Source organism: Mizuhopecten yessoensis, unplaced genomic scaffold (assembly GCF_002113885.1).
Source record: "Mizuhopecten yessoensis strain PY_sf001 unplaced genomic scaffold, ASM211388v2 scaffold11181, whole genome shotgun sequence".
Classification (NCBI taxonomy): Eukaryota; Metazoa; Mollusca; class Bivalvia; order Pectinida; family Pectinidae; genus Mizuhopecten; species Mizuhopecten yessoensis.
The window spans coordinates 1,206,366-1,228,415 of NW_018408920.1; the positions used below are offsets into that span (position 1 = coordinate 1,206,366).

General features: G+C 37.5%; 1 protein-coding gene across 2 annotated transcripts in view; it reads left to right on the plus strand.

Moving 5' to 3' along the window:
• The window catches only part of LOC110440421, a 186,536-nt gene that overhangs the window by 154,613 nt on the left and 9,873 nt on the right, over positions 1-22,050 (plus strand). The window contains exons 17-27 of one of the 2 annotated variants that reach the window (XM_021483490.1): positions 3,405-3,536; positions 4,770-4,913; positions 5,366-5,615; positions 7,035-7,170; positions 11,816-12,054; positions 14,184-14,234; positions 16,462-16,586; positions 19,282-19,526; positions 19,978-20,178; positions 21,085-21,258; positions 21,628-21,769. In XM_021483490.1, the coding sequence (XP_021339165.1) occupies positions 3,405-3,536; positions 4,770-4,913; positions 5,366-5,615; positions 7,035-7,170; positions 11,816-12,054; positions 14,184-14,234; positions 16,462-16,586; positions 19,282-19,526; positions 19,978-20,178; positions 21,085-21,258; positions 21,628-21,769 (1,839 nt within the window). The remainder of the gene's footprint in view (positions 1-3,404; positions 3,537-4,769; positions 4,914-5,365; positions 5,616-7,034; positions 7,171-11,815; positions 12,055-14,183; positions 14,235-16,461; positions 16,587-19,281; positions 19,527-19,977; positions 20,179-21,084; positions 21,259-21,627; positions 21,770-22,050) is intronic. The other variant, XM_021483491.1, reaches the window with a different exon arrangement.

Genomic DNA, 22,050 nt, shown 5'->3' on the forward strand with positions numbered 1-22,050 from the left:
CAGCATTAGCTCAGGAGTCTAGTCCCAACCCTGGGGATATGATTAGTGATACTGATTGAGATGGAGATCCCACTCTATCACCATTATAAATGTTAGTCTGGTCTCAACCTAATTCGCTGTGATGCATTCTTGGTCCTTCAAATAGGAGTCACATAAATTGTTGTATAAGTTTAAAGGAATAGTGTAACTGTTTTCTGTAAATGGATTTATATAACAGAAAAAAAAACAGGTGGGCTGCTGTACAATCCCTTTGAGCCTCCTTTTAAATGATTGCTGACTATCTGATATTTGACTCACTTGGCTAGTTAATAGTGCATACTTATATCTTCAGTGTGTTTCAAAGCTCTGTGGTGCATAGATTACATTGTGAGGTTCTAGTTACCGAGGGCTACTAATATTTTACTGATTTAGGATCAAATACCCTCTACAACTCCGCAATGACAAAATTATACAAAAAAGTTTATTACAGGTGCCTTAATTAATGTATCATTAAATGTATGTATCTGTATAATGTTTACAAAACGATTGATGAATATGAAATGCGTAATTTTGCATGCAGTTTATACACACACAGGTATGAAAATACATGCACATTTCTTTATAAAACCCCAGTAGATATGTTGAATTTGTATAAGTTTGAAACTAAAGAGAAATATGATATTTAAGAAGATGAGAGAACTGGAATTTGAACTAGTGTAGAAACTTGAAACTAAATTAAATACCTTAAACTTTGATCATAGATTTGTCTCTGAAAAAAACATCACAAAGCGCTTTAGAGTGGCTTATGTTAGCAAGATAGGGCGCTATATCAAATGTTGTATATTATTATTATTATTAAAAAACATGAAAAATACCTTTAGTAAGGAAACTTCCATAGTATTTGGTCTGGACTTGACTGTATTTTAATATGAAACAGAGCAATCTTAATTAGCTAAAACACAGGAAGTTATTCATCCACAAGTTTAATTATGTAAAATCATGAAATTTAAATATGATTTAAAGTAGCATGAAAGTTGAAATGCTATAAATATTTAATAATTAAATAAGATATAATTTCAAAGCAAGTGTCAGGCTGATGAGTTGCAGAATTTGTAAAACTAAGATTCTATACATGATTGTAAACACTTCAAAGTTTTGTATTAACTAAACATTTTAATAATGAATTCTGATTTGGACAGTCTGGAAAATTTGAATCCCAGGACCTAGGAACATATCTTTATTTTAGAGATGTTTTTCATTGCTTTGGAAAAAAAAGAAAAAAAAATTGCAAATGAAAGGAAAAAACACAAATTCCAGAAATCAACAACTACTATAAATAATAAATTGTGATATTTCAGCACAGGGATTGCATGTGTATGACCTCCATTCATTATGCCGCCTTTCATACTTGAGTAATTAATGGTATCTGGATCAATCCAAGTCTGGTCCTGAGGGAGATTCTGCATTATAGATGAATGTCAATGCATAAGCATAGATCATTACATAGATTATTCCTGTCTATAACAAGCAAACCTTGGACTCCATAATCATGAGTTGAAAAATGAGCCCATTATGTAGCCAATACTGTCTGGGTTGAATCGCATGTGGTTGTTTATTATTAAAATTTACGAGCTGGTTTACGGTCTCATTGAATAAATGCAAAATGATGGATGACTTACAAAAACCAATATGATATTCATGCTCTTGTCAGAAAATTGATTTTTCACAATTTTTAAAACTAATGATGGCTATAATAAGGCACACTTACAGCATTATATCATTTTGATATTTCCGGACTTGTAAATTAAGAACCAGATTGCATCTTTTGTAAAATGTTTAATTAAAGTTTTCCAGATTACCAGCAGTTCAAGGTCAATGTTGGTATAGAATATACAGTAGTGGTCACCATTCATCCAAGATTGAGTTTGTTATAGGTCATAAAGTCAATTTAAGGACAGATCAACAGGAAATCTTGTGGTGGTCGATCACCATTCATCCAAGATTGAGTTTGTTATAGGTCATAAGGTCAATTTATGGACATATCAACAGGAAATCTTGTGGTGGTCACCATTAATCCAAGATTTAGTTTGTTATAGGTCATAAAGTCATTTTAAGGACATATCAACAGGAAATCTTGCTCACTAAATATGCAGTAATTTTGTGAATCTGTTAAATTTCACATGCATGATAATACAATTTTATTTTAGAAGTCTTTGAAGATTATTGTCAGATTTACTGTTGTTTTTAAATTAATTTCATAAGTTCAAAATTAGATCTACCCTCTACTAAGTTGAAGGGGTTATTAGGTCGCCTGAGCTTTGCTCAAGTGATCTATTCTGATCGCTTGCCGTTCGTCATCATGCGTCGCCGTAAACTTTTTACGTTTTCGACTTCTTTTCAAGAACCATTAGATGGAATTTTTTCAAACTAGGTCAGAATCATCCTTGGGATACCTACCCCAACCCTAAGGGGCCAGGGTGGACCCCAAAGGGAAAATTAACCAATATTTCAAAAATCTTCTTCTCCAGACTCAGAGTTACTACAGTCAATTTCTGCGCGGATGGAAAGATCATCAGGGGTTCTATTTAAATTGTGAATAACAGTACCCCCGAGCCATCCGTTCTCCTTTGGGGAGGGGGTAAAATTTGCTATAGTTTATATAGGGAAACAAGACAAAAAATGAGCTGGAGGGGTGGGGCCCAAATGGGGATGATGGTTAAAAGTTTAAAAAAATCTTCATCAGACTCAGATGTTTTACTGTTCATGGATAGAAAGGTTCTTAACTAAATTACCATTACCTAATTTATAAATTTCATCATCTCCCAGATCCTCTGCTCTACCTTGGGGAGAGGGTATATTTCTCAATAGCAAAATAATTTATTTGAATAGTTTTTAAAGTTCTGTACAGTATTGTATTTCACTTTGTTTACATGTTGTTTTCCGCATTTTGTACATCTCAACAATGAAATTGAGCTACCAGTACCTAAGATTTTGGTAGGGAGTGACTTTTTGTACAGGAGGAAGGGGGTTGTACTTTTTGGTAGGGATACCTTTATGCAGAAGGATGCCTTTCATGGAGAAGGTATAGTTTAAGCATGACACCGACCTTCCACACAGACAGCTGGAGCATTCATTCTAGTTGTTATCAAAGCTTGTCCAGAGATGAACAGCTATAGATTACTCAAAATACTTTGCCGCCTTCAAGCTAGATGGGGCACAGTATATTATACTGTATAATAATATAATAGACAAATCTACATTACACATTCAAAGAATGAAAATGAGTTTTTTTATGGCGATCAGGAGTCTTTGTTACTGTTGATGATGATGTTCAACCATTATGTAGACGTTGTCAAAGTAAATCTGTCATTTTACTTAGTAAAGATATCAACCAATTGCAACATGATCCTCATTCTATTTTCCAGGAGCATTTTTCATTCCTTATGCAATAATGCTAGTGTTTTGTGGCGTGCCATTGGTCTATTTGGAACTGGCCTTTGGACAATATGCCAGTTTGGGGCCTATCACCGTGTGGAAAGCTGTACCTCTTTTTAAAGGTCAGTTTATAGTGAACCTCTATAAACCAGTCCTTTTGTTTTGAAGTCCCCTAATATCTAATTATTTGTAAATTGATTGTGTGTCTTCCAATCAAGGTTGTTGAGATTGTAGAGCTGATGTTTATTCTGACCAGACAATGTTTGATACCTTTCTAAATAGTGGTTACTGTTACTATAAGGACATTTTTCATTTTTTATTGATTCTAGATTAACAAAATTTTACACTCTTTCTTCTCTGGACCAATTTGTATGTATTGTGCACCTGCTACCTTGTAGAGGAGGGGTGGGGGTTGGGGTCTCATTTTTAGAGGAGGGGTGGGGGTGGGGTATCATTTGTAGAGAAGGAGTGGGGTGGGGGTATCATTTGTAGAGGAGGGGTGGGGGTTGGGGTCTCATTTTTAGAGGAGGGGTGGGGGTGGGGTATCATTTGTAGAGAAGGAGTGGGGTGGGGGTATCATTTGTAGAGGAGGGGTGGGGTAGGGGGTTGGGGTCTCATTTGTAGAGGAGGGGTGGGGTAGGGGGTTGGGGTCTCATTTGTAGAGGAGGGGTGGGGGTTGGGGTCTCATTTTTAGAGGAGGGGTGGGGGTGGGGTATCATTTGTAGAGAAGGAGTGGGGTGGGGGTATCATTTGTAGAGGAGGGGTGGGGGTTGGGGTCTCATTTTTAGAGGAGGGGTGGGGGTGGGGTATCATTTGTAGAGAAGGAGTGGGGTGGGGGTATCATTTGTAGAGGAGGGGTGGGGGTTGGGGTCTCATTTTTAGAGGAGGGGTGGGGGTGGGGTATCATTTGTAGAGAAGGAGTGGGGTGGGGGTATCATTTGTAGAGGAGGGGTGGGGTAGGGGGTTGGGGTCTCATTTGTAGAGGAGGGGTGGGGGTTGGGGTCTCATTTTTAGAGGAGGGGTGGGGGTGGGGTATCATTTGTAGAGAAGGAGTGGGGTGGGGGTATCATTTGTAGAGGAGGGGTGGGGTAGGGGGTTGGGGTCTCATTTGTAGAGGAGGGGTGAGGGTGGGGGTCTGGTTTGTAGAGGAAGGGTGGGGGTTGGGGTCTCATTTGAGAATACTTTGAACAAATTCAAATTTCAGGAACCCAAACCAAGGTCAAGGTCATCATCGCTATTTATTGAAATCTCATAAAGTGAAAATAAATTGCATGGGAGAAGGTACTTTAATGTCTCACCTATTATATAGTTTAGGCCAAATATACCCTATTTTGAAATGTGAATTTGATGAACAGGTATTGGTATATCCATGGTTTTGTCCTCTGCCATTGTTTCCGTCTACTACAATATGGTGAACGCTTGGGCATTCCACTTCCTGTTTGCGTCAATGACGGGAGTGCTGCCCTGGCTTGGCTGTGATAACTACTGGAACACCGAGGGTGAGTATCCCACACAGTTGGCACACTAGGGGTTTACTGTGCAATAACAGGTTTTACTAGCTTTACTTTGCAATCATTATAATGAAAGAAATAAGATTTAAGTCCAAATTTGAATGTTGTCTATTTATTTGAGTTCCTACAGATAGTCATCGGATACCATGTTCTCTTTCATTAAGCCAAGAGGGCCAACACATAAAGGGGACAGGCTTACTACTGTAGAACAATGAAATAGCAGTTGTTAGCATTTCACCGGAATGATACCTACATGTATTTGACATGGGTGTAAAGGTTATTAGACCTGTGATTTAGGCATAGTAGTTTAATATTTTATATTTTATATTTGTTTAAGAATATTATCTAGAAATATTTAACACTTTCATAATATTATGATTCTTTCAGTGAGTTTTTAAGATGAAATTTAACAGTGATATATCTGACGGGTTATTTTTCAGCATGCAGTACAAATCAGTACCGTGTGGACAATTGTTCTTGGATTAACCAGACTTATTTTGATCAAGAGAACTTCACTTTAAATGACTCTTGTGTGTCTGTGGTAACAAACTGTAGCTACCATGGAAACAACGAAACTCAGTTGATGCAGAACTGCATTGAAAGTCTGCAAGGCATTTTGGGAAAAGACATTTTATTGGATGAGCCAAAATATGATGGCTCTCGTGCAAGTCCCACAGAGGAGTATTTTTTGTAAGTATACAATTCACTGTGATCAGTCTGATTTTGAAGGACCAACTTATCTTATCAATAACTTCTACTGGTTAATAAATCAGCTTGAAGAGTATTCTAGAATGACAAAAGATTGATATAACAAATTACAAGTGTTACACAACTCTCATTTAAAACTTCAATTGAATCATAAATAAACTTCAGATGTGTCTCACTTTTGTCCTTGAAGAAATGTTGTGAACAATTGCTGTTGTTTTTAGCTCACCTGGCACTTCCAAGTGAGCTTATGCCGTGGCGCGGCGTCCGTCGTCCGGCCGTGGTACGGCGTCAATATTTAATTTAAATGACTTCTTCTTAATAACCGAAAGGCCTAGGGTGTCGATATTTGGCCAGAAGCAAACTTGGATAAAGGGCTACAAAGTGTGTTAAAATTAATGACCTTCACCTATATTCAAGGTCACAGGGGTCAAATATGTTAAAAACTTTAAACAACTTCTTCTGACTAACCAAAATGCCCTGGGTGATGATATTTGGCCAGTAGCATGATGGGGTAAAGGGCTATCAAGATTGTTCAAATGAATGACCTTCACCTATATTCAAGGACACAGGGGTCAAATATGTGAAAAACATTCAACAACTTCTTCTGAATAACCAAAATGCAAAGGGTGATGATATTTTGCCAGTAGCATGCTGAGATGAAGGGCTACAAAGTTTGTTCAAATGCATGACNATATTCAAGGTCACAGGGGTCAAATATGTTAAAAACTTTAAACAACTTCTTCTGAATAACCAAAATGCCCAGGGTGATGATATTTAGTCAGTAGCATACTAGGATCAAGGGCTACCAAGTTTGTTTAAATGTATGACCTTGAATCATATTCAAGGTCACAAGGAGCAAATATGTTCAAAATATTTCAACAACTTGTTCTGAATAACCAAAAGGCTCAGGATGTTGATATTTTTTAAATTATATTCTGAAGGTATTTATTAGCTCAGCTGTCTAAAGGGCATGTGAGCTTTGCTGTGGTAGTAAATGTATCAACCTTTCATGTAAAAAAAGGTTGAGACCAAGTTAGCTGACTGGCATTGCCTAGCATCCTTTGGTTAAAAGGACTCATTATGGTATAAACAAAGTGAATTTACCCTAATTTGGCACAAGGGATAATGGACCAAAAAGACTCAGAGTTGTATAACTAAAGGGTATGCCCCCTCCTCAGAGTATATACCCATATAAAGACTAAGTAAGGGTGAGAGGATGTTCAGCTAAGTTCCCCCCCTTTGGGGGAGGGGGAGTTGTGTGAAAGATTAAATAGGGATTTAACCGACGTATAAACTTTATTATATAGGTAAGGGAATTTTAACTTCGAGTTAACGGCTGTAATATTGTACCATTATACAATAGCAGATCTGATACAAACTAAATTGTTCATTTCCTTTCAGTAACCGTGTTCTGGGCATGGCAGGACATTCTCTTGGTAACCTTGGTTATATCCAATGGGAGCTGGCGTTGTGTCTGATGTTAGCCTGGCTTATTGTCTTTGTGTGTTTAGTAAAAGGAATCAGAACTTCAGGAAAGGTAAGGATTCGTAAATGCTTTGCCTTAGTAAGCCTTTAGCTTGCAGTTCTGGTTTGTATAGCAGCGGAGGGTATTAGTTAGCCTTTGGCTTACAGTTCTACATGTAGTTATCTTGATTGTTGTAAGTTGTCTAATGTGTTGTCACATTTCCCTACACCATTATCTTAACTGTTGTACTCGTTACCTATTGTGTTGTCACATTTCCCTACATCATTATCTTTACTGTTGTAGGTTGTCTAATGTGTTGTCACATTTCCCTCCATCATTATCTTTACTGTTGTAGGTTGTGTACTGTTTTGTCACATTTCCCTACATCATTATCTTCACTGTTGTAGGTTGTGTACTGTGTTGTCACATTTCCCTACATCATTATATTCACTGTTGTATACCAACTGTGTTGTCACATTTCCCTACATCATTATCTTTACTGTTGTAGGTTGTGTACTGTGTTGTCACATTTCCCTACATCATTATATTCACCGTTGTATACCAACTGTGTTGTCACATTTCCCTACATCATTATCTTCACTGATGTAGGTTGTGTACTGTGTTGTCACATTTCCCTACACCATTATCTTTACCGTTGTAGGTTGTGTACTGTGTTGTCACATTTCTCTACATTATTTTCTTTACTGTTGTAGGTTGTGTACTGTGTTGTCACATTTCTCTACATTATTTTCTTTACTGTTGTAGGTTGTGTACAGTGTTGTCATATTTCCCTACATCATTATCTTTACTGTTGTAGGTTGTGTACTGTGTTGTCACATTTCCCTACATCATTATCTTTACTGTTGTAGGTTGTGTACTGTGTTGTCACATTTCCCTACATCATTATCTTTACTGTTGTAGGTTGTGTACTGTGTTGTCACATTTCCCTACATCATTATCTTTACTGTTGTAGGTTGTGTACTGTGTTGTCACATTTCCCTACATCATTATCTTTACTGTTGTAGGTTGTGTACTGTGTTGTCACATTTCCCTACATCATTATCTTTACTGTTGTAGGTTGTGTACTGTGTTGTCACATTTCCCTACATCATTATCTTTACTGTTGTAGGTTGTGTACTGTGTTGTCACATTTCCCTACATCATTATCTTTACTGTTGTAGGTTGTGTACTGTGTTGTCACATTTCCCTACATCATTATCTTTACTGTTGTAGGTTGTGTACTGTGTTGTCACATTTCCCTACATCATTATCTTTACTGTTGTAGGTTGTGTACTGTGTTGTCACATTTCCCTACATCATTATCTTTACTGTTGTAGGTTGTGTACTGTGTTGTCACATTTCCCTACATCATTATCTTTACTGTTGTAGGTTGTGTACTGTGTTGTCACATTTCCCTACATCATTATCTTTACTGTTGTAGGTTGTGTACTGTGTTGTCACATTTCCCTACATCATTATCTTTACTGTTGTAGGTTGTGTACTGTGTTGTCACATTTCCCTACATCATTATCTTTACTGTTGTAGGTTGTGTACTGTGTTGTCACATTTCCCTACATCATTATCTTTACTGTTGTAGGTTGTGTACTGTGTTGTCACATTTCCCTACATCATTATCTTTACTGTTGTAGGTTGTGTACTGTGTTGTCACATTTCCCTACATCATTATCTTTACTGTTGTAGGTTGTGTACTGTGTTGTCACATTTCCCTACATCATTATCTTTACTGTTGTAGGTTGTGTACTGTGTTGTCACATTTCCCTACATCATTATCTTTACTGTTGTAGGTTGTGTACTGTGTTGTCACATTTCCCTACATCATTATCTTTACTGTTGTAGGTTGTGTACTGTGTTGTCACATTTCCCTACATCATTATCTTTACTGTTGTAGGTTGTGTACTGTGTTGTCACATTTCCCTACATCATTATCTTTACTGTTGTAGGTTGTGTACTGTGTTGTCACATTTCCCTACATCATTATCTTTACTGTTGTAGGTTGTGTACTGTGTTGTCACATTTCCCTACATCATTATCTTTACTGTTGTAGGTTGTGTACTGTGTTGTCACATTTCCCTACATCATTATCTTTACTGTTGTAGGTTGTGTACTGTGTTGTCACATTTCCCTACATCATTATCTTTACTGTTGTAGGTTGTGTACTGTGTTGTCACATTTCCCTACATCATTATCTTTACTGTTGTAGGTTGTGTACTGTGTTGTCACATTTCCCTACATCATTATCTTTACTGTTGTAGGTTGTGTACTGTGTTGTCACATTTCCCTACATCATTATCTTTACTGTTGTAGGTTGTGTACTGTGTTGTCACATTTCCCTACATCATTATCTTTACTGTTGTAGGTTGTGTACTGTGTTGTCACATTTCCCTACATCATTATCTTTACTGTTGTAGGTTGTGTACTGTGTTGTCACATTTCCCTACATCATTATCTTTACTGTTGTAGGTTGTGTACTGTGTTGTCACATTTCCCTACATCATTATCTTTACTGTTGTAGGTTGTGTACTGTGTTGTCACATTTCCCTACATCATTATCTTTACTGTTGTAGGTTGTGTACTGTGTTGTCACATTTCCCTACATCATTATCTTTACTGTTGTAGGTTGTGTACTGTGTTGTCACATTTCCCTACATCATTATCTTTACTGTTGTAGGTTGTGTACTGTGTTGTCACATTTCCCTACATCATTATCTTTACTGTTGTAGGTTGTGTACTGTGTTGTCACATTTCCCTACATCATTATCTTTACTGTTGTAGGTTGTGTACTGTGTTGTCACATTTCCCTACATCATTATCTTTACTGTTGTAGGTTGTGTACTGTGTTGTCACATTTCCCTACATCATTATCTTTACTGTTGTAGGTTGTGTACTGTGTTGTCACATTTCCCTACATCATTATCTTTACTGTTGTAGGTTGTGTACTGTGTTGTCACATTTCCCTACATCATTATCTTTACTGTTGTAGGTTGTGTACTGTGTTGTCACATTTCCCTACATCATTATCTTTACTGTTGTAGGTTGTGTACTGTGTTGTCACATTTCCCTACATCATTATCTTTACTGTTGTAGGTTGTGTACTGTGTTGTCACATTTCCCTACATCATTATCTTTACTGTTGTAGGTTGTGTACTGTGTTGTCACATTTCCCTACATCATTATCTTTACTGTTGTAGGTTGTGTACTGTGTTGTCACATTTCCCTACATCATTATCTTTACTGTTGTAGGTTGTGTACTGTGTTGTCACATTTCCCTACATCATTATCTTTACTGTTGTAGGTTGTGTACTGTGTTGTCACATTTCCCTACATCATTATCTTTACTGTTGTAGGTTGTGTACTGTGTTGTCACATTTCCCTACATCATTATCTTTACTGTTGTAGGTTGTGTACTGTGTTGTCACATTTCCCTACATCATTATCTTTACTGTTGTAGGTTGTGTACTGTGTTGTCACATTTCCCTACATCATTATCTTTACTGTTGTAGGTTGTGTACTGTGTTGTCACATTTCCCTACATCATTATCTTTACTGTTGTAGGTTGTGTACTGTGTTGTCACATTTCCCTACATCATTATCTTTACTGTTGTAGGTTGTGTACTGTGTTGTCACATTTCCCTACATCATTATCTTTACTGTTGTAGGTTGTGTACTGTGTTGTCACATTTCCCTACATCATTATCTTTACTGTTGTAGGTTGTGTACTGTGTTGTCACATTTCCCTACATCATTATCTTTACTGTTGTAGGTTGTGTACTGTGTTGTCACATTTCCCTACATCATTATCTTTACTGTTGTAGGTTGTGTACTGTGTTGTCACATTTCCCTACATCATTATCTTTACTGTTGTAGGTTGTGTACTGTGTTGTCACATTTCCCTACATCATTATCTTTACTGTTGTAGGTTGTGTACTGTGTTGTCACATTTCCCTACATCATTATCTTTACTGTTGTAGGTTGTGTACTGTGTTGTCACATTTCCCTACATCATTATCTTTACTGTTGTAGGTTGTGTACTGTGTTGTCACATTTCCCTACATCATTATCTTTACTGTTGTAGGTTGTGTACTGTGTTGTCACATTTCCCTACATCATTATCTTTACTGTTGTAGGTTGTGTACTGTGTTGTCACATTTCCCTACATCATTATCTTTACTGTTGTAGGTTGTGTACTGTGTTGTCACATTTCCCTACATCATTATCTTTACTGTTGTAGGTTGTGTACTGTGTTGTCACATTTCCCTACATCATTATCTTTACTGTTGTAGGTTGTGTACTGTGTTGTCACATTTCCCTACATCATTATCTTTACTGTTGTAGGTTGTGTACTGTGTTGTCACATTTCCCTACATCATTATCTTTACTGTTGTAGGTTGTGTACTGTGTTGTCACATTTCCCTACATCATTATCTTTACTGTTGTAGGTTGTGTACTGTGTTGTCACATTTCCCTACATCATTATCTTTACTGTTGTAGGTTGTGTACTGTGTTGTCACATTTCCCTACATCATTATCTTTACTGTTGTAGGTTGTGTACTGTGTTGTCACATTTCCCTACATCATTATCTTTACTGTTGTAGGTTGTGTACTGTGTTGTCACATTTCTCTACAACATTATCTTTACTGTTGTAGGTTGTGTACTGTGTTGTCACATTTCCCTACATCATTATCTTTACTGTTTCAGGTTGCATACTGTGTTGTCACATTTCCCTACATCATTATCTTCGCTCTCCTGATACGAGCATTCATGATGGAAGGCTACATGCAAGGGATCAAATTTTATGTCACACCAAAATGGGAGCGGTTAAAAGAGCCAGGCGTATGGGCAGATGCTGCTGTCCAAGTTTTCTTTTCATTATCAGCTTGTATGGGAGGCTTAACAACCTTAGCCAGCTACAATAAATTCCACAATAATATTTACAGGTAAGTTTGTAAGCTGTAGAGTGAAATTGACTGTCAGCAACTGGGGACATTCTTATTATACCTGAGTTAGTTGATACTATTTTTTGGCATAAACACTTTTCAACATAGCAAAAAATAGTCTTATCACATTATCTTTTCAGTAGTAACAATAAATGCTCAATGACTCTATCACAGTTCTGTGAAATAACTAATGGGTTATTGAGGAAAAAAGTGAACTGGTGAGAAAAAGTTCAGTAATCAGATTCAACAATATAATGATCTGTTGAATAAGCAGTTCTACCATGTAATATACTGAATAAATTAAAATAGTCTTAATTTTCTGTACAAAAACTGTTTAACCAAAACATATACTTGATGAGGATGAATCTAATGGTCAAACCTGCCAAGTCGGACAAATTTGCCTAGTGCCTGGCCCTCCCAATGTTTTGTAATTATTGTACTGTATCTGTCACCATTCATGCACCTTGTTGAGTTTTCGTCGTTAGCTCGACTGGTCCAAAGGACCTGTGAGCTTATTATGCCATAGCGTAGCATCCGTCGTCTGTCAACCTTTCATTTAAAACACTACTAGCACTGAACGGCCCAGTAGATTTTGACTAAATTTTGTCTGGAGCACCCTTAGGCAAAGGGCATTCAATTTTGTATAAACAGTGGCTGTGGCCCTCCTGCCGTAGTGATAAAGGGATTTTATCTAAATTTCGTCTGGAGCATCCTTGGCCCAAGAGAACGAAATTTATGTATAAACGATGGATGTGGCCCCCCTGGGGGCAGAGGGGTGGGGTCGAATAGGGAAAAAGAGGTAAACCTTTAAAATCCTTCTTCTATGTACCATACAGATTAAGGGATTTTATCGAAATTTGGTCTGAAACATCCTTGGGCAAAGGGCTCTCAATTTTGTAAAACCGGTGGATGTGCCCCCCCCCCCCGGGGGCAGAGGGGCGGGGCTCAATAGGGGAAATAGAGGTCAAATCTTGAAATGCCTTCTTCTTTCATAGGGATAAAGGGATTTGATCCTTATTTAGTCTGGAGCATACTTGGGCTGAGGGGACTAAATTTTGTATAAATTGTGGGTGTGGCACCCCTTGGGCCAGAGGAGTGGGTCCAAATAGGGGAAATAGAGGTTAAACCTTTAAAATTCTTCTTTTACCATAGGGATTATGGTAAAAGAATTCTAATTTGGTCTGGAACATCCTTGGGACAAGGACTTTGTATAAACAGTGAGTTTGGACCCCTTAGGGGCAGAGTCCAAATTAGGGGAAATAGAAGTAAAATCTTTGACATTCTTCTCCTACCATAGGGATAAAGGGATTTGATCCTAATTTGGTCTTAAGCAGCCTTGGGCCAAGATGACTTAGTTTTGTATAAATGGTGGGTGTGGCCCCTTTGGGTGTAGAGGGGCGGGGCGCAAAAGGGGAATTGAATATTTAAAATCCTTCTTCTTCTGTACCATTGAAGGGATTTTATCCAAATTTGGCTTGGAGCATCCTTGAGCAAAGGCGACTTTATTTTTGTATAAACAGTAGGTGTGGCCCCTCTGCACTGTGGCCCCTCTGGATGCAAAGCAGCAGGGCACAAAAGGGGAATTCAAGGTTAAAATCATTAAAATCCTTCTCCTTTTGTGTTATTAGATGGATTTTATCCACATTTGACCTGGAGTATCCTTTGGCAAAGGGGACTCAATTTTGTATAAATTGAGGGTAATACTATGAAACACTCCACTGTTGTACTGGGTGCAGAGTTGTGGGGCCTAATAGGGGATTTTGAGGTTGAAGTCTTCAAAATCCTTTTTCATCTCTACCATTTGAGGGATTTTATTTACATTTGACCTGGAGCATCCTTTGGTGAAGGGGGAAAAAATAGTATAAATGGAGGGTGCAACCCCTTTGGGTGTCAGAGTTGCTGGCCCAATATGGGAATTTGAGGTTGAAGTCTTTAAAATCCTTCTTCTTCTGAACCATTGGAGGTATTTTATGTAATAAGAATATTTTCCCATGGTTGCTTTTTATCCAAGTGAGTGAAACAGGCCCTCTGGGCCTCTTGTTTCTCAAGGGTAAAAAGGAGGGAATTTTAAAAAAGGGAATTGAACATTTTACAGCAGTCAGATTATGACTTTATACCATTTAATGCAGAATAAATTCTGTGAAGAAAAAATGTGAAATGATGCTGAGATGGAGGAATTGGTAAGTGGGTGTGGCCTAAGTATGACTGACAGGCGTTTATATTGGTTTGCGTGAGACTGGTTTTGATAAAAGAAGCTTTTAATAATTAGCTGTACGATAGGTTAAAATTGACACAGATTTATAAAAGTAATATTGATTGTTCAGATAATACACATTTTTTTTTTTAACTTATTAAAGGGTGCCAATAAAGTAAACTAGGACATTACCATTGTCACTGCTGTGAAATGTTACCCCCCCCCCCAAAAAAAATATACAGAAACATAGTGGTTCTAAATTTTAATGTTTGAAAAAAGAAATAAAAAAAAACACTCAAAAACAGCACGGGTTGATTCAGGACCTCTACATTACAATGCCTATGCTCAAGGGAGGTGATCAAGTTTACTGTAGTTTTTAAAGGGAAATAATATTTTTGACAATATTTTGTCCATAATTAGCAGGAAATGATTCAGGACTTGATTGGAATAATTTTGATGAAATTGAAATTAAATACAATCAGAAGGTAAGATCCTGACCTACCAAATGGGTTGTTATATTTCTGTCTAATTCATGGGCTGAAAATCCTATGAGAACATGACAGAGACTGTTGAAGTGATAAATTATGTAATAAAGTTGTTTTTGATTTCTTGAAGAGTGTGTGATTTCATTGTGTGATTTCATAACAAATCAAATAACTTTCAGTATAATTTATTTCAGATTGTTGGTTTTATTTCTCAAAAATACAAAAAAGTCTCATTATTCTGTTTTTCTAATGAAAAAGTGTGTTCTGTCTTAAAAAAAAAACTGAGCTAAAGGACAAAAAAAACCATTTAATATAAGTCGCTGTTGTTCCTTGATATTTTTTTAGATTAAATTATTGAAAAACACCATAGAACAAACAAGTGCCAGAATATAAATAAATAGTTCCTAACTTAATTTGGGCCAATATCATGTGCATAGCTGTGGAAACCTTCTAGGCCAGATCATTTTTTTTCTTTTATGATCGGACCATACATAATCTGATACAAAAATAATTGAGCATTGAAGATATGGTTCCCATAGCTAATATGATATGTATACGTAGCTGCCATGCTGCTTATATTTTGTTATAAAAAGTTGCAGTTTGTGAGGCAATATTTATGTTCTCGCGGTGTGGAATTCAAAGGATGCTCATCTATCTGTTAAATAGCTTAAAAAAGTGACCCGAGCATATTCATCAGACTACCTTAAGTTGATGCATTTATTTGTTAGCTGCCTGTTAAGTAGTCCGAATTATTCTGACGTTTTATCAACTTTTTTCATATCGGTCTGTCGTCGATTAACGTCAGAACTCCGGCCCTCTATAATCTGCGGGAAATATGCGACCCGCGCCCGGAGCGCACTTCAAACTGATATTTTAGAAACAAATCGTCACTTTCACACACATGTCGCACATGGATCGAAAGATCTATTCTTTATGTACAAGATGAACATACATAACATGCCTCAAACAACCAATACAATCACTAAAAACATATTTTTTCAAACTTACTCTGTTTTACTCTAGTTTTTTGATAGCCCCGCCTTCTAATGTCACGTGACTTAAATCTCGCCGGGATACGTCATAACGTTGGGAAATACCTTCGGTAACGCGAGATCTCGTCAAGTCATGTGACATTGCTCATGGCCTAATTTTCATTAAAAACATGGGTTGGTATAGAAAACGTTGGAAAATACTTTTCGTAATGATCTTTGAAACATGTTATTGATACCACCTAGTGCATAAAGAATAGATCTTTCGATTCATGTGCGACATGTGTGTGAAAGTGACGATTTGTTTCTAAAATATCAGTTTGAAGTGCGCTCCGGGTGCGGGTCGCATATTTCCCGCATATTATAGAGGGTCGGAGTTCTGACGTTAATCGACGACAGACCGATATGAAAAAAGTTGATAAAACGTCAGAATAATTCGGACTACCTGTAAAGTTTCAGTGTGAAAATTGTCAGAGCAACATTATGATCCGATATTTTAAACCAGTATTCTTGGTCTTTAGTTTTGAACTAGATGTTATAATAATATCCAAAGCTGAAAATGTTCACTGCATTATTGAACTCACAGTTGATTCCTTATACAAAAATAACACTGCCGTGACCATCACCCCGTAGTGAACTGTAGGTATGCTATAGGTCTCCTTACCCTTAGCAATTATAAAAGTGCCATTGTCGAAAAACCCGCCTTCAACATTACAAGTTAGGATGTTTTGTATTACAGTGATGCAATACTTGTTTGTTTGGGCGACACGTTGATGAGTGTTCTAGCAGGATTCTCCGTCTTTGCCATGATGGGCGTCCTCAGCAACGAACTCAACACGTCAGTCGAGAACGTCATAGCCTCAGGTAAAAATTGCAGATAGTATTGTCAGATGTTTGTTATGTAGATTCCCCAAAGAAAAAGACAGATTAGGGTATGAGTCCTCAAATCTCAACACATAGATAGAAACTTCAGAACATATCACACAAAGGACAGACTTGTGTTGTAAGTTGTCCTAGAGAAGGACGGACTTGTGTTGTAAGTTGTCCTAGAGAAGGACAGACTTGTGTTGTAAGTTGTCCTAGAGAAGGACAGACTTGTGTTGTAAGTTGTCCTAGAGAAGGACGGACTTGTGTTGTAAGTTGTCCTAGAGAAGGACAGACTTGTGTTGTAAGTTGTCCTAGAGAAGGACGGACTTGTGTTGTAAGTTGTCCTAGAGAAGGACAGACTTGTGTTGTAAGTTGTCCTAGAGAAGGACAGACTTGTGTTGTAAGTTGTCCTAGAGAAGGACGGACTTGTGTTGTAAGTTGTCCTAGAGAAGGACAGACTTGTGTTGTAAGTTGTCCTAGAGAAGGACGGACTTGTGTTGTTAGTTGTTCTAGAGAAGGACAGACTTGTGTTGTAAGTTGTCCTAGAGAAGGACAGACTTGTGTTGTAAGTTGTCCTTAACACAAAGGACAGACTTGTATTGTAAGTTGTCCTACACACAAAGGACCGACTTGTATTTTAAGTTGTCCTACACACAAAGGACAGACTTGTACTGTAAGCTGTCCTAGAGAAGGACAGACTTGTGTTGTAAGTTGTCCTAGAGAAACACAGACTTGTGTTGTAAGTTGTCCTTAACACAAAGGACAGACTTGTATTGTAAGTTGTCCTACACACAAAGGAGACTTGTATTGTAAGTTGTCCTACACACAAAGGACAGACTTGTATTTTAAGTTGTCCTACACACAAAGGACAGACTTGTACTGTAAGCTGTCCTAGAGAAGGACAGACTTGTGTTGTAAGTTGTCCTAGAGAAGGATGGACTTGTGTTGTTAGTTGTCCTAGAGAAGGACAGACTTGTGTTGTAAGTTGTCCTAGAGAAGGACAGACTTGTGTTTCAAGTTGTCCTAGAGAAGGACGGACTTGTGTTGTAAGTTGTCCTAGAGAAGGGCAGACTTGTGTTGTAAGTTGTCCTAGAGAAGGACAGACTTGTGTTGTAAGTTGTCCTAGAGAAGGACAGACTCGTATTGTAAGTTGTCCTAGAGAAGGACGGACTTGTGTTGTAAGTTGTCCTAGAGAAGGGCAGACTTGTGTTGTAAGTTGTCCTAGAGAAGGACAGACTTGTGTTGTAAGTTGTCCTAGAGAAGGACAAACTTGTGTTGTTAGTTGTCCTAGAGAAGGACAGACTTGTGTTGTAAGTTGTCCTACACACAAAGGACAGACTTGTGTTGTAAGTTGTCCTACACACAAAGGACAGACTTGCATTTTAAGTTGTCCTACACACAAAGGACAGACTTGAACTGTAAGCTGTCCTAGAGAAGGACAGACTTGTGTTGTAAGTTGTCCTAGAGAAGGATGGACTTAAAAATTGTGTTGTAAGTTGTCCTAGAGAAGGACGGACTTGTGTTGTAAGTTGTCCTAGAGAAGGATGGACTTGTATTGTAAGTTGTCCTAGAGAAGGACAGACTTGTATTGTAAGTTGTCCTAGAGAAGGACAGACTTGTGTTTTAAGTTGTCCTACACACAAAGGGAAAGACTTGTATTGTAAGTTGTCCTACACACAAAGGACAGACTTGTATTGTAAGTTGTCCTACACACAAAGGACAGACTTGTATTGTAAGTTGTCCTACACACAAAGGATAGACTTGTATTGTAAGTTGTCCTACACACAAAGGATAGACTTGTATTGTAAGTTGTCCTACACACAAAGGATAGACTTGTATTGTAAGTTGTCCTACACACAAAGGATAGACTTGTATTGTAAGTTATCCTAGAGAACAGGGTGAACCCTATTCATTTTGATCATGATTTATCTATGAACATTATCCGGAACCAACTTTTAAGTTAATTAGTTTAAACTTGATATAAGTGTGGTAGGCCTACGTGGCAAACATTTCATAAACACAGTCGCTCCCTGATAAAAATCAAATATTGATAAAAATCAAATATTTTTCAAGGATTTCTCAGGGTTTCATAGGTTTTGCTCAGAGTTAAGTTTTGTCTAAAAAGTAATTTAAAAAATGATGGGAAATCTTTAAACATAGATTTCATTTCATACTTGAAGTGAATATGGTATCTAGAAAGTATTTCATAGGAAATGTTTTCTTCTAGAAAATTAAAGTCTGAATTTATGTTTTATTGACAAACCTATAGCAGGTTTAATATAATATTGCTAGTGACTTCTCTTGCCTTCTTCGGAGTCTAACGTTTCCAATTCATAGTCTTTTATAGCTTCTCCATGGATATTAGGAGTCTAGTCGCTTCTCTGGAGTATTTCAGAGTCTAGCTGCTTCTCTTGATTTCTTTGGAGTCTAGCTCGCGTTCTTTATCAAGCTTCTCTGTGACTTCGCAGAGTCTAGCTTCCTTTAAAATCTTTTGAAAAGAATTTGTTACTATTAGTAGGTTTGTTATAGAGTGAGTATCCCCTGATACGCCAAATGTTTGCAGTAGGTTTTAGTACTTGTTCTTTGCTTGCACATACATATCTGTGTCTTAACTCAAGTAATAAACAGGTTAACTCTTTCATTGTGTGAAGTTATGTATAAAATATTGTATTATTCTTTTTTTGTTTATCAGGTGTTGGACTGACATTTATCGTTAATCCCGCAGCCATGTCTTTCCTCCCCGCAGCCCCCCTCTGGTCCCTACTCTTCTTTCTCATGATTGTCATGTTAGGATTAAGTACACAATTTGTCAACATTGAGACGGTCATCACTGCTATCATCGATGAAAACATCACATTGTTACGGCGACGACGGGTCTTGGTTGTGTCCATCGTGTGTGGGTTCTTGTTTCTATTGGGACTTCCTCTCACCACACAGGTAAACAAAGTTCCGGATTATCATGACATTTCCCACCCATCACCTCATGATATGTCACTGTGACGTCTCAAAACTTTTTGGAGTGACTTCCATGAAATTTAAGTTGTATTGTGTAATGATGCAATAAACATGTTCTCTTGGTGTATATGAAGATTTTTTCAGGTTAGTGGAACTATAATATTTGAAACATAAACTAGCTTAATCTTTGTGGCCATACAAAATCAATATCTCACCATGCAGCCAAATTCGATTACAAGTAAACCGCATTAATATGAATGTGCCTAGGTTAAGCCCAAGTTTTAGGGGACATGTTGGTGTTCTATGCAAAGGCGTCTCCAGTAATTCAGGTGCCTCCATCAGCCACTTTTGGTGGTAAAGATGGTGGCTTGATTATCGAGGCTTTACTCAGCTGTGTCATGGTAAGGTCATGATACAGAATCTTTCTCTTTAGGGAGGAATGTATGTTCTGCAACTCATGGATGAATATGCAGCTGGCTTTCCCATCCTAATCAACGGCATCTTTGTCTGTGTTGCCATTGGCTGGGTGTACGGGGTGAAGCAGTTCTCTCGCGACATCAAGCACATGGTGGGAAGGAGTGTTAGCTATTGGTGGCAGGCGATGTGGTGTGTTATGACGCCCCTTATCATTATAGTAAGTATACATCACTTTTGTTCTTCCCCAAAACCCAAGATATTTTGATTTTTTGCTGAATGGTATTTAATTAATTTTAACTGGAAACATCCTTAGGTGGTAGGAATTCAAAAGTGTACCAGTGGAGAGAATGACCACCCTAACAGCTTTGATATGGTTGATTCTCCACCAAGTATAACCACTTATATGTACTGGCTTGCTTGGCATAAAGGACCAACACAATTATGCCACCTGGATTGGCTCCAAGGTCTAGCCCCACCCCAGCGAATCTAGTCACAGGGTCATAAAAATAAAATTTAACAAATTGAGATCCCCACCCTATCAAAACTATACATGCATGTGTTATGGATCTTAACCAAATTTCCTAATCATAGTTCTTTGCAACCTACTATCTGCACCTGTGACTGTAAAGGATTGAGTGTACTTCCTCTTGAGGCCTAGGACCTAAAAGGGGATCATTTGGGTGTTAAATCATTACAATGGTTACTCACTATGAAAAGTTAAATATATTTCAACCAATTTGTTATGAAGCGTCCTAAGGACCAGGGAATAAAATAAATCATTATAAAGGAAGGCTGTTGTCCTCAAGCATGCTAAGAGGCAGAGTCCAAAATGGGGAAATTTTTGCAATAAGTTTCTTTTTAATGAGAATGTTTTTCCTTTATTGCTTATATATTTAGGAGAGCAATACAGCCCCTTTGGGCTTTTTGTTTACTTTGAGTAACAGGTTTGTATTAGTACAGGCAAGGTTGACTTAAAGTCAAAGAAAGATATATATAGGTCAGCTAATATAGTATTTGCTGAAATGTGACTATTTGTTTAGATTCTGTTAAAAAAAAGAAAAGTTAGACAAATAGGATATGTCTGAGAAATGAGGTGTTTGATATTTTATACTTTTGATTTCAGTTTATTCTCATCTTCTCTGTGATTGGTTACGAGCCACTGTCAATCAAGTATGATACGGATGCCTACCCTGATTGGGCTGAGATCTTGGGATTCATCATCACACTTACCCCTGTCATAGCCATCCCTGTGTGTGGGTTATTCCAGGTCATTTCCAAGGAGGGATCCCTGTTGCAGGTTAGGAAAAATGTGCACGGGCTAGTATGGTTTAAGAGAGACAATTGGAGTTGTCACAGATTTTCATATTTTGCATAAAATATTCAGCTTGTTGTAAAAATATAAGACATTAGGAAAAATTTAATTGATTCTGGCAAAAATACAGGCAGTTATGTAAGTTATGTGCATGCTAAACCACTTCATCAAGATCATTGTAGAGCTAACTAACACTCTGAATTAGTAACCTTACATAGCTAATTAACACTCTAAATTAGTAGCCTTACATATAGCTAATCTAGATATGTTTTGCATACAAATTCCCTTCTCTGTAACCAGGTTGTAAGAATTCAGTGTATATAGTCTTTGTCATGGTAATACTATCCACTACAGCGGCTACAGAAAAGCTGCCATTCTGAGTCTAACTGGGGTCCTGCCTTGGAACGACACTGGAAGAATATAGAGTACTTCCCCACAGTGAATACCCACACCATCGCAGAGGACATCGAACACTCTCTCCTCCACACAGTGTCTGGTGAGTATAATACCCAAAAACAGTACCATACAGGAAATAGAATTTTATAGAGAAAAATGGTTGTGAAAAGATCTTGTTTAATTCAAAAACAAAATGAGAAAAAATTCTTGCAGATATTTTACTATCTAGAAAAAAGTTTTAGATAAATGTCGTTTAAGAGGAGATATCATTATTTTAGCAGAATCTTATTTTGGTTTGACTTTTGGTCTCTATTATAAACAGTCGCTTACAACATCAATTCATATGGCAACAAGTTAGCCTTATACAGGAACACCAACTTG